At 40.5% G+C, this 12,470-nt stretch overlaps 1 protein-coding gene across 1 annotated transcript in view; it reads right to left on the reverse strand.

Annotated features, from left to right (window-relative positions):
• LOC118408560 (leucine-rich repeat and IQ domain-containing protein 4-like) overlaps window positions 1-12,470 on the reverse strand; it is a 135,459-nt gene that overhangs the window by 87,077 nt on the left and 35,912 nt on the right. Inside the window, exons 6-10 of the mRNA XM_035809369.1 lie at window positions 6,750-7,047; window positions 6,159-6,304; window positions 5,815-5,864; window positions 5,440-5,595; window positions 5,040-5,125 (exon numbers count right to left, since the gene is read on the reverse strand). Of these exons, the coding sequence (XP_035665262.1) occupies window positions 5,040-5,125; window positions 5,440-5,595; window positions 5,815-5,864; window positions 6,159-6,304; window positions 6,750-7,047 (736 nt within the window). The remainder of the gene's footprint in view (window positions 1-5,039; window positions 5,126-5,439; window positions 5,596-5,814; window positions 5,865-6,158; window positions 6,305-6,749; window positions 7,048-12,470) is intronic.

Below are 12,470 nucleotides of genomic sequence, written 5' to 3' on the forward strand. Positions count from 1 at the left end.
TATTACGTTACTTTATCATTCATTGTTAATTCATACCATTAATTACTCGTTTATCCTTATTGTATCATTATTATTCTATGTATTACTTTACATTATTATTATATATCATAATCAATTTTGTTAAGTTTAAAGGAGGAGGGCTAAGTATAAGCTTCACAAGCTTTTTTCCCTCCTCCTGCACCTGTTTTATCCATTGTTTTCGTTTTGTGTTTTAATGTAATACTTGTGTGCGAATAAATAAACAACAACAACAACATGCTTGACAGTTCGTCTGGCCTGCAGACATGCCAGGATATCGCCAGAGGTCGCTTTCTACCACCACGGATAAAGTGCTAGTAAGTTGCATACAGAAAATGCAATGGATCCATGGATTCAGATACAATCCAAACGACTTCCGAGAACGTGAGATGTTTCTTCGGACTAATAAAATACTCAGGACAATAGTGTGCCCATTTGCGATCATGCAGCAAAGGACAAGGCAGGAAAATTCTGGCTTTCACGTTAGGATAGCAAATCATTGGGGGAGGGTGGCAGTAGCCAAAAGTTGGTAACGGATGAACAACCCTGATGTGTATCTAACTAAGATATACAAAGATATACAAAGCAACAGTAACCCATCCCCCTGCCCCCCATTGGTCTCATGTAAGAGCTATCATTGTTTTATCCAATCAAAATGAGAACACAGTACGAATTCCTCGCACAAGGAACTAAAATGTACTTTTGGTACAAAACCCAGGACTCTAGTACATGATAAGGCATGGTATGTGGTTAGTTTTAACAGTCAAATTCTATCCAAGAATTAAGTATAGAATTGTTTAGAACGCAATTATTATGTGACATACCTGTATATGCTTGGTTGTTGTTCGTCCTTTCTTAAGCAGCGTCCTGTGTCAGAATGCCAACTGCCAGTAGGCGGGTTGTTTATCCAAAATACCTGCATAGTAGACAGAGTTACGGTGTGTGACTTCAAGGTCGTCAACCCCAGCAGGTACAAAGGATGTTTGTAATAGTATCATTTTCGTAACTTACCGTACATCGGACTACCTGTTCTATATTTAGTGCGAACAGAAAGGCAAAATTACCGCATCTTCAAATATGTTAGGAAAAATGGGACGCAGGTGAAGCGATTTTAGTGGGGAGACAGTAGATAAAATAGGGGTGTGTTGTTTTGGTCGGATTATCATGGCGGACAGACAACAATCTCTCGGCTCTTTTTACCTTTGACCCAGGTAAGGCGGATCTGTAAATACTGAAAATTCCCCGATGCACATGACTGGCTGTTAACAGTCGGTACAACAATAAATCGACACGTACGCTTAGCTTGTAAGTTTATCTGAGTTGGTAAAATAATTCTAAAGCAGAGTTAAACTGTAGTTACCAACACAAAAATTTTGAGTGTCAACTCCAGTCGTAAATTGGGCAACCCACTGATTCTCTGACGTCACGCCATTCAGACAGAGCACTTCTTACTTGTCAAAGAGACGTCCGATTATTACGTTAGAAATAACAGTCCAATTTTGTTTCAGGAGACCGGACAAACCAACGCTACTGTGATCAAGGAAGACTATAGAGTCAATAAGACATAAAACGCAGACCTTTTCTGGCTGCTATCGTGAAATTTTGACGTGTTCTTGGCGTTATTGTCGGCCGAGGCGATATTAACTGACAGTAGCAAGCGTCAGTTCTCCCTCACCACCCCTGCAGTACCGACGCTTCTCGTTAGGGTAACGAACTGCCAACACACTGCAGGTTGCGGGCAGAAGTCAACTTACTGTTGAGTACTCTGAACTGACCAATGTACTTAATGGCTCGCTGTTGTTGTACGTTGTTCATCCGTCGTTGTTGATGGCGAACGCCTTGTGTTGCTTAAGATTGCAGGATGGTATTGGGTTATCTGGCTGCTCGACTGAAGAACTGCCCAAGGCAATGGAGGACAAGGAAGGATGGAGGAAGAGAGTCATGGCCATCCGTGCAACCAGCACGCCCGGATGATAATGATTGGGTTATTCAGTCTGATGCGAACAGCTCTGAACGTGACTTTATTCAGATCCACAATTAGCCTGACATTCCAGCTATTGTTCCTGGGTCTATACATGTAGCGCATTCTTACACCATATAACGGAAAGGTCAACGTAACAGAAAAAAACACATAAAATACGAAAGATACATATTACTAGAATACAGAATAAATAGGAATCAACATTCATTCAATGGACTCATGCTCTCTTGCAGCTTCTGCTTTGGTCATGAAAGGTAGCACATTGGTTATACCAGGTAAATCGTGATAAGAAATGAAGACTCGTGGATCCTGCTAAGAAGGTTGGTTTCTAACATTCTTATTAAGCAGCGTATGTAAAAGTGGCAAAGTCTGTAAGGTTCGCTTTCCGCAGCTTGTGCAAGACAAAACTGGTGCGTTACACCTTGAGGTGGTTACTGTTTATGCCATACTATGTGTACCTGTTTAAAGTTTGCAGGATCAGATTCCATGGTAAAGGTTTGCATACTTGGCCAGGAAACACAGTCACCAGGCGTCGTTTTCACCCAATTTTATTTCATTATACCACAAGATCAACAAACCAGCTTTAAGCACAATAGCGTGAAAACATTTACGCTACCGATGGTACATAATTGTATGTGCCATGGCACTATCTTATGAACATGGCACTATCTTATCAAAGCACTACAGTATTTATCATTGGTAATATGAAATCGGCTAAAACTGTTAACAGTTGTGTATGCATGTAGATTTTAACTCTTTTTATGCCGCACAATGTATGAGTACATGGGTTCGTATCTCTTGAATTGTTCAAATTTAAATATCACAGCTGCAGAATATTAACCACAAGCGATATTGATATAACACCATCCGTAGGACGTACATTGTAATGTTGTGGTTAGCTAACTCCTCTTATATGTTATTCTGTCCTTTTGGTCAATTTCTACTATTTTTCAGCGACCAATATAGTCTGGTAGAGACATAAAAACAATTGATCAACATGGGTAAGATACAAATGTAGCAGAAAGCTACAACTCAACTTTACGTTGCACCATGAAAGAGTGATGAACTGATGAATTGTTCAAAATGTAAATGAAGGAACTTGAGAACAGTCACCACAAGCAATTCTTAACTCCAACACCACATCATTAATCATAAGACGAAACAAAATATTAATCGAATACATGACTAGAAATGCAGTAAGTTATGTTTAACAAGAAACTGGCATTAGGCTCACTTATATAATGTAGCTGCTGTATTAAAGTATGGGAGACCTTTTGAAGGTAAAGTTTTTTTCAACACCACAGAAATTTTGTCACTTATCTTCAAGGGAAAGTTCCCAAAACGTTCACAGGTAGAATATGTCAAAATAACTTCATTTCCTTAAAATGACTTACCAATAGTGAAGATAATCACGTGTTACCATTGTTATCCACCAAAGAAGAAACATGATCATGTCAAATGTGACATCGCAAACGGATAATTTTTCTGCTCCCTCGTGTTGGACTGTTTCTGTTTCAAGACCTTTATAGACGTTTATAGCTAGCTGTGTTTTTCAAATTCCCGTAACTTCTACAAGACCCCATTGGTGCATCAAAAATGTTTTAAGAATGAACATCGTCTACCCCAAATCACCATCTATATATGTAATGTATACGGGACTAACATCAATGACCTAATGGTATACTGAATATCAATATTTAAGTACTAATCAGTTATTCAATCCCAATGGTATTGACTGGAATGGTTTCTCAAAACATCGAACGTTAGATGGAAGCAAAATGTGACTAGCAAATCATAACTAACTACAAATAATTTCATCACACTAGTCCTACCAATAAACCACTAAGCCTATTTTACAAACCACTATCATATGTCGAGGAAGATGCAAATAATGTTTCAGTAGTGACTTACTCATACATCAATGTCAAATTATCAACACAACGTTACACGTTCATATTGTGATTGATTACAGCCTATGAGCTCATGTCTAATCACGGGAACAAAAAGGCCAAAAGGCAGGTCAAGTATTTAACAGCTATAAAGCTGAATTATCATCATTCCAAGTTGTTATATCGTGTTAAACTATTCGCAGATGAATTTGACGTCTTTAGATGATTATATACCACAAAACTAGATCTCAATTATACCAAACTAGCATATATTAACTAATAAGTAGGCAATCATTATTTTATGGCTCTAAATTAGACTCAATTGCAGTACCAGAGAAGTCGTCATGATACGTCAGTTGACAAGTTCCTGTGATTAGTTTTAAAACAACAGCTTGGTGATGGTTCTGATCAAACATTAGGTAAACATCAATTAAAGATCCCAACAATAGTAGTGAACAAATGAGCTCATCTGTTCACTAGTATTATTGGGATCTTTACTTGACTTGATACATTACAGTTAAACTGTCCTCCAACTCAAGAATTTGCACTCAGTCAGTCTTCGTCAGCTCTCTGACCCGATAGCTCTGGACTTCCGACAATCTTTAACTCGCGTCACGTGTCCAGAGCGATAGGGTCAGACAGCTGATGATTCTGTCGAAAATTACGATAAGAACATCTTGTCTTCTCCATAACCAGACTTTATGGCTTTACATAATGCTCAATTACTGTTCCAGTAGCAGAGAGTCACCACGATTGACACGTTCTCGTACATGACAGTTGTCTGCATTGTTACTTCTTGCTAACTGCAGCCTGTAATAAAAATAAAAAAGAAATCTCAACTCCAAACAAATAATGCACAAAAGTGTGAGTCATGAAAAGGGACCTAAGTGTTAATGGTACAACGATTATCTTTCACACCGAATCCACCAGTAGTTTTGTAGATTCATTCGCTTTGTTGGCCACCTGTAAGGTTACTGTATTATTTCATGATGCATTACAGGAATCAACAGCGAGTCTATAAGTGTTTTTTAATTGAATTATCTCATCTTACTGTTTGTGCGTGTAATTGTAAGTTTCAAATCATTTTAGACAGCAAGGTACCTAAAAGTGCCAGGAAAATTGTAAAATTTATTATGAATATACAAAATTACCTTCATCTTTACCACAGTGCTGATGGCCTGTAGAATCTCCTGCTGACTAAATCTGTTGATCAGATGATGGAGCTTGTCAGCACAGTCTAAACGGGAAAGAGAAACATCTTACGGGGTTGTCTGTCAAAGAATAATGTTCATAGGTCCCAGTGTCTTTTTATGAGGTCTGTTGCAAATACAGCTAAAGATTTAAACTGCTGACATATCAATATACACAATGGGCGAACAACTAGTTATAGCCAGTTGCATTGTTAAAAACGATGATTAAATGGACAGTTGGTTACAATTTACTTCAAGCTTAGTTTTCCATAATGAAAGGGACGTTTTTTTTTTAAATTTTGTTTGCATAAAAGCTCAGAATAGACCATTCAAACAAGGTACGACATGGAGCTATCCTCACCTTGGAATGATGGTCTGTTTTCCGGGTTCTGGCTCCAACATGTCTGCATCAGTTCGCTCACTGACGTCACGTCCTCCCGGTCTGTGGGGATCAGGGTCAGGTCAGGTCGTTGACCCATGTTGACCAATACGGTGATCAAGGTCGAATTGGCAGCATCTGATAATGTAAATAGATAAAAACCGTTAACAAAAAACATTCCAAAGAATACTAATGGATACTAATTTCATCCCAAAGGATACTAAGGATACTTATTTTATGTATTCTGTATGTCCTATGTTGCAATTAGCCCTCGGACAAGAACTTGCAAATAAACTTTCAACTAATGTACCAAAGATACATGCTGTAACACCAAACAAAATCATGAACTCAACTCACGTGCATACGGCTGCCTTCTAGTGACAATCTCCCACAGCAGCACACCAAAGCTGAAAACAAATGACATGTTCATCAAACATCCAGATAAAAAAAAACAAGTAGGGGAGTGACTGTATGAAGACATTTGATTTAAAAAGTCACATCACAGTTGTGAAGCATTAAACGGTGCCTTTCCAGCACTAAAATTTGCTGTTAATTGGTGAATATATCAGGTTTTGTTGACAAAATATTTGGTTACCTATAAATGACATTTTCCTGATTGAACGAGAAAAACTAGTATACTTGTTGCTCTTTTGGACGATGAAAAGCAAATAAACTTATTGCACTAATGGTTGATTAAGTACCTGTAGACATCAAACTTAGTGTTGGGAACGAGGTTGATGTCAGCAAAGAATTCCGGCGGCGCATGCGTGATTGTGCTACCTGTTGGACTTGTTCCGGTGACAACACGAGACTCGGCCTTCCACTTAGACAGGCCAAAGTCTGAAATCTAGCGAAGGGCATCAAGAACATGTCTTAGCATTCACGGTGAAGCAGTGCGTTTATTATAATGTTTATTGTAAGTTCTTGCCCAAGGGCGAATTGCAGGTACAAACAACATGTATAACAAGGAAAATACAAATACAAAGGTGCTAGGAACTACATTCTATGACTATTTTGTGCTACTGAAGTGTACTTTATACTGGTTTTGTTGGGTTTGACTTCTTCTTTTTAGGCAGTGGAAGACGAATTTACCCACTTCTTTTATAATGTGTGAGTTCTTTGATTTTAATAGTAAGATTGATTTCTCATTGTCAGGAATGGTTAGAAAGTAAGCGTGTATTTTGGATACACTCATAAATAGTTGGTTTCTTATATCATCATAAAAAGAACAATTAGAGGGGCAATATGTACAAATCCTCTCAGACACAGGTAGCTTCATATGTAAGCCGTACCTTCACATGGAAGTCCCCATCCAGTAGCACGTTCTCTGCCTTCAGATCACAGTGGAGAATCTGTGGGTTCTGGCAGTGCAGGAAAGTCATCCCCAGGGAGATCTCGTACGCCATTCTCCACCTCAGGGCCCAGGGCACGTCCACATCCCGCAGCAGCCCGGCCAGAGAGCCGTTCTCCATGTAGGGCATCACGATGGCGAAGTTTGGGTCCAGACAGACCCCCAGCAGACTGATGACGTGGTCCGAATTGCTGGCCAGCTTCAGTTTCCTTGCTTCAGAATACAGCACTTCTTGCTCACTTCCAGGGTAAAAATCGTTGAGGGACTTGTTAATGTGGGGTTTATAAACAAAGGGACTCTCACAAGCTACTAAGCCGCCATATGTAAGCTATGTCGAAGCACGCAAACACGCCGTAGAACGTTTCGTGTCTGCCATCGGGCTGCAGATTGGCCCCCGTACGAGCCAGTACGGGCGATCGCGACGCACGTGCCTTGTACAGCCAATGCGAGTGAGTAAGGAAACCATACTTACGCAGCAAGTGTTTTAAGTACTGAATGGTAACGTGGCAATTGCACAGACATCGGACGTACAACCCACTTATCACTTGCGCAACGAACGATGTACGCAACTGCTCACGGCACGGTTACACCTTGCAATTGCTTAACCGTGAGAGTGACGTGCGTTCAAACGTGCACCCTCCCTGCTCTTGCCATTCCTTCTCCACGTTTTCCAAAACAAGTACGGCGGGTTATGCCCTTAGCTTAACAATTCCCATCACTGACATGGAGACAGGAGACAGAAGAAGCTGGAGTTCGTCCTTAGGTGTGACGTCACCCAGTCATCATGATGATCAATGTTTACCCTTTTAAATCTTGCATGCCATTGCAACTTGGCATAATCATTTATATGGTCGCGCCAACACAAGAGAAGGAAGATCAACTATATAAAGATGGTTATAACTCAGAAAAAAATATGAAACAGAACCTTCCTTCGATTTTGCGAGTCAGCAGCCGTTTGACTGCCACATGTTGTCTCCAGTCCAGATGCTGGGCCTTCTCTACGGCGGCGAACCCCCCACGGCCAAGAATGGGCTCTTCCGGAAAGTTGAGTCGTTCAAACTCGATGATAGGAAGCTTTCGGTCAACAGTCACGCTAGGGTATCTATTTGAAAATATGGCGTATAGGAAATGTGACATTTGCAAGCCGTTGAGTAGAGACAGTGAAAAATGTAAAAATTATGGACCAAAGGAAGTCTTTGAACGACATTATGTTCCACCGTAGACAGTCCGCTTTTTCAAAGGGGAACCCGTTGAACAACTAATTGCAAATTGATTGACTACTGAAAAGTCTACGGGACGGATATGTGTGAGGTGCAGGCCAGCCGAAGTGTTTTCATAAATAGGTAAAGAGATAAAAACGTGACGTATTCACATGAAAATGTGTTGGGTCAGCGGAAGAAAGAGAGTGGACATAGCAAAAACAACTGTTCGGGATATCTGAACGTTTTTTTATCATGTTCCTGCGAAAGTGGAAAATCTGTCAACTGATTTTCAAATATGTGATATTAGAATGCAAATTTAGTCCGCCTTGCGATCAGAAACATTGACTCAACGATTAGCTACAGCTTCTATGTGACAGACTACCGAAAAGTGTACAGGAGGGAATATGATGTACGTACTCACCTGCTCTGCATCTCACCCGGCAGCTGGCCTGCAACTGCTCCCGTCTCATCGCGTATACGAGTTGGGCTCTGATAGACAGAAATAGCTTCTTTATATTGACAGCAAGTTCTTTATTTTGACAGCAACTCTTTTTTTATTGACTCTTTTTTTTCTTTCCAAGGGATTTCAATGAGAACAAACTAGCAACGTCTTCTTTCAATTTGTTAGTTTCGCCTTGAATACATTCGCTACAGTGCTGCCGGTAATGACAACGGGTAGTAGTTTTTCATGTTTAGACAGAGAATATGAGACTACAATGTACAATACGATCGAGTACACAAAATAATCTGACCATTGCCGTCCTGGTGATCTGGTCTGCCAGCTGGTGCAGATCCAGGTCCCTCAGACACCGCTCCAGTACAGCCAGGCTGGCAGCAGGACCGGCTCGCTCTCTCCATCTTACCAGCGTCTCGTACATCGGCTCGTCTGGACTTTCGGACTTAAGAGGGATTTTATGCCAGATAATGTGAACGATGGTACCGAAGAAGAGTGAGTAAGTTAGTGACTCAGTGAGTGAGTGAATCAGCGGGTCAGTGAGTGAGTGAGTAAGTGCCACTTTAGATAGATTGGCAAATTAGATAAATAGGCACGACAAGATATGACAATGATTCATATACTGAAGATATAGATACCTCAATGTCTTTAATCTCCTGTCTGTTGAAACCTAACTGCCGGGCAATGGGTTTCCACTGGTTCTGTCCGACTTTAAGAGACAGGCGGTTGAAGGCTTGGCAAAGTTCTTTATCTGTTGATATTAAAAGCCGGTTTTATGCAATGTGCGTCAATTGCTTAAAGTTTTACTACAGCTTTACAGCCCCATATTTCATTTCATTGCAATTGTATTGAACACAATAGATCCTATGTTAAAGGCAACCTAAGCAATATTACAGCGTCAAAGTGGAAATATTCTGAATAGGGCAATCTGTATGATATTGACATCTACTGCACGGTATTCTCACATTTACATCATCATTTCATACTTTGAGCGGTTAAAAAAGGCCCAGAGACAAGTTGCACTAGGATATTCCTTATTATTGTACCCACCAAAAATAAAGATTTGATCTTGAATCCTTGTGCAAGTCGTTCCCGCGCCGTTTTTAACGGCTCAATTTATGAAATAATGATGTAAATGTGCTAAAATAGTGCATTAGATGTCAATATTATACAGACAAACTTATTCAGAATATTTCCACTTTTAACAATGTAATATTGCTTAGGTTGCCTTTAAGTTTGCATTTCTTCACACATCCTACTTTCACGTTGGTAAACTTATTTTCAAACTGTGCATGGGAAGTGGTTTGCTCATCTACATTAGATCTGATTGCTCATATACTCTGTCACGTTTGTAGCCATACCCATTGTCATAATAGATAAGATTACCTTGTGCTGTGTTGTCTCCAGTCAGTTTTAATTTGTTCGGAATAGGTTGTGTCACTCCCGTCTCTTCCGTCTGGGGCTGTACAGGTGCCGCACCTTTGGACATAATGAATGATAAATAAAACAACAAACATTTATACATGCTTTCCGCATTTTTTTTCAATTATATAGAAAGCATTGATTTTCAGATATGTATCAATATGTCAATGTAATCCAATCACCTTTACTTGTGTCCATTCTCTCTACAGTCTTGTCCGTTTGTTGGCTGACTTGTTGCTCCATTCGGGCACTTTTCTCCCTTCTCTCCCGTAACTTCCTCTCCAGTTCGGTCTCTGCAGCGGGCTCCCCCATGAAGACACCTTTACGTGCTGCTGTTTAGATTGAGAAAAATTAATCTTTCTACTAAAATCCATCTTTCTTGGTTACATCATTACTAACTTACATCATCACTAACGTCGTTGATGAACTGAAAAAAGACGACTTTAAGACAAGTCCGTTTTGACATTATGCCATTTACGAGTTTTGCTTCGTTTTTCCAGGAACAGACGCCATCATTTACATTCAAACAGATGGCGAGGCGAGACTCAAAGACCCATTAGGAAAATGAATGAACATTTCACCCTGGACATTAAAGAGGGTAACATGTTTAGCTGTTAATTCGGTTGTTTTCATCTGTTCTGAGTATGACACCTGATTCGTGAGACACAACAAATCGATATCGCTTTAGGACAGTTCAGAACATTTATAGAACCTATTAAATATGCTTAAGTAACTTCATTCACCGACCTTTAGCCGTTGTGACTTGCACATCTTGCACCTCCTCAGCTTCTCTGTCTGTTGCCAAGCCATTCTTCCCTTCCTGTCCAGTTCGGTTTGTTTCTTCTATAGCAAACAAATCAACATAAAGAGTGGACAACATTTAAAAAGGATATAGAAACATGAAATTAGGTGAACGCGATTTTGTTGATACATAGCAAAACAAACTGACAGCGTACCAAGGCGAACGACTGTCAGTGCGGTCTTTGCCGTCAGTACGGTAGCACCCCCCCCCCCCCATTGGTTGGATATACATGTAGTCGTAATTCACCTTGTACATCTCGGACTTCCTCAGTTCTTATGCCTGATGCCGATCTCTCCTCCTCTTGACCACCTCGTTTTGTTCCTTCAGAACCAAACAAGACATGGTTTAAACAGTTCATTTTTTCGTGTGTTCATGTAATGTAAGAAGAGAAATCATTCAGGCCCTTAAAGTTTGTATACGTAACTCACCTTTCTCAGCCTCCTGTTTCAGGAAGGCCATGATGGCGCTGGTCCCTTGTTCACACACTTCCAGTGGAGGGTATGTCAGGGGGTTTCCAGAAACCTCCAAGTCCTTCAGCTTGTCTGCTCGGTGAAGGGCGGTTGGGAGCCTGGTGATGTTGTTGTTCCTTATGTCCAGTTTCTCCATGGCAGGTAGTTCACACAGGACTTCTGGGAACGTGTCGAACTTGTTGTTATAGAGGTAGACATCGCGTAAGTTTGCTTCTTTTGCACCAGGAGGGAAGGTGGAAAGCTTGTTGTTACTGACATCTACCACCTCAAGACGGAAATGAGAACAAATAGCTGGTGGGACCTCCGTCAACTGGTTATCGTTAATGTAAAGTTCTCTCAATTTCTGTAGCCTTTCGACACCAGGAGGTAACTTGGAAAGTAGGTTGTTACCAACAGCTAGGACCTCAAGGTTGGGCAGAGAACAAATCGCTTGTGGAACGTTTGTCAGCCGATTGTCATGAATGTACAACTTTGTCAATTTTCGCAGCTTTTCCAGATCAGGAGGTAAGGTTGAAAGTCTGTTGTTACCGACAACTAGCACTTCAAGGTTGGGCAGTGAATAAACTCCTGCTTGGACCTCCGTCAGCTTATTATCATAAACAAACAGGTGCGTCAATTTCTGTAAGGAACCGATCGCCTGTGGCAAACTTGTCAGCAAGTTGTCGCTTGCATCCAAACGGTTAAGTTTCTGCAGACGGCCGATTGCTTCCGGGATGCTGGTTAGTATGTTGTTGGACACATCTAGATACTCCAGGTCAGTGATACCAAACACCTCCTCCGGGATGGACGTCAGGCCCTGGTTACTCAGGTCAAGGGTCAGGCGACCGTTGACGGTCTGAGGCTGGAGGTTCGGGCCTGCCCCTATGTTGCGTCCTCCGTTCCCTGTGGTATAAAAGTTGGTATCAGATGAGGCCGAAAATCATGCCAAGGTTTTTGTTTTAAGGTATCCCAGTTGGCTAAATTGGCATTTTGACCTTCCACTGTTTTCTTATTAATGAATTAAGAACGAATGAAGCCGTAACGAATGTTGATAGATGGGCATTAAAGAATTCTAAATCTGATTCTTTGGGGGGCCAAATTGATGACGTCATCATTTTTATTGCCTCTGATAGAATTTTTACTATGACAAAATACAGCACTTTGGTACATACCACTGTAATGAAACTTCGTTTTCGTTGCATAATGATAAAAGCTACAAACTCACGGTTGCGCAAATTGATATCTACTAATGATCTGTAGTTATTAAGAATTAATTTTTTTTAATTAGATGAAACAAACATTTTATAATTACTACAGATTATTAGTAGATATC

This window comes from Branchiostoma floridae, unplaced genomic scaffold (assembly GCF_000003815.2).
Source record: "Branchiostoma floridae strain S238N-H82 unplaced genomic scaffold, Bfl_VNyyK Sc7u5tJ_193, whole genome shotgun sequence".
NCBI classification, from domain to species: domain Eukaryota; kingdom Metazoa; phylum Chordata; class Leptocardii; order Amphioxiformes; family Branchiostomatidae; genus Branchiostoma; species Branchiostoma floridae.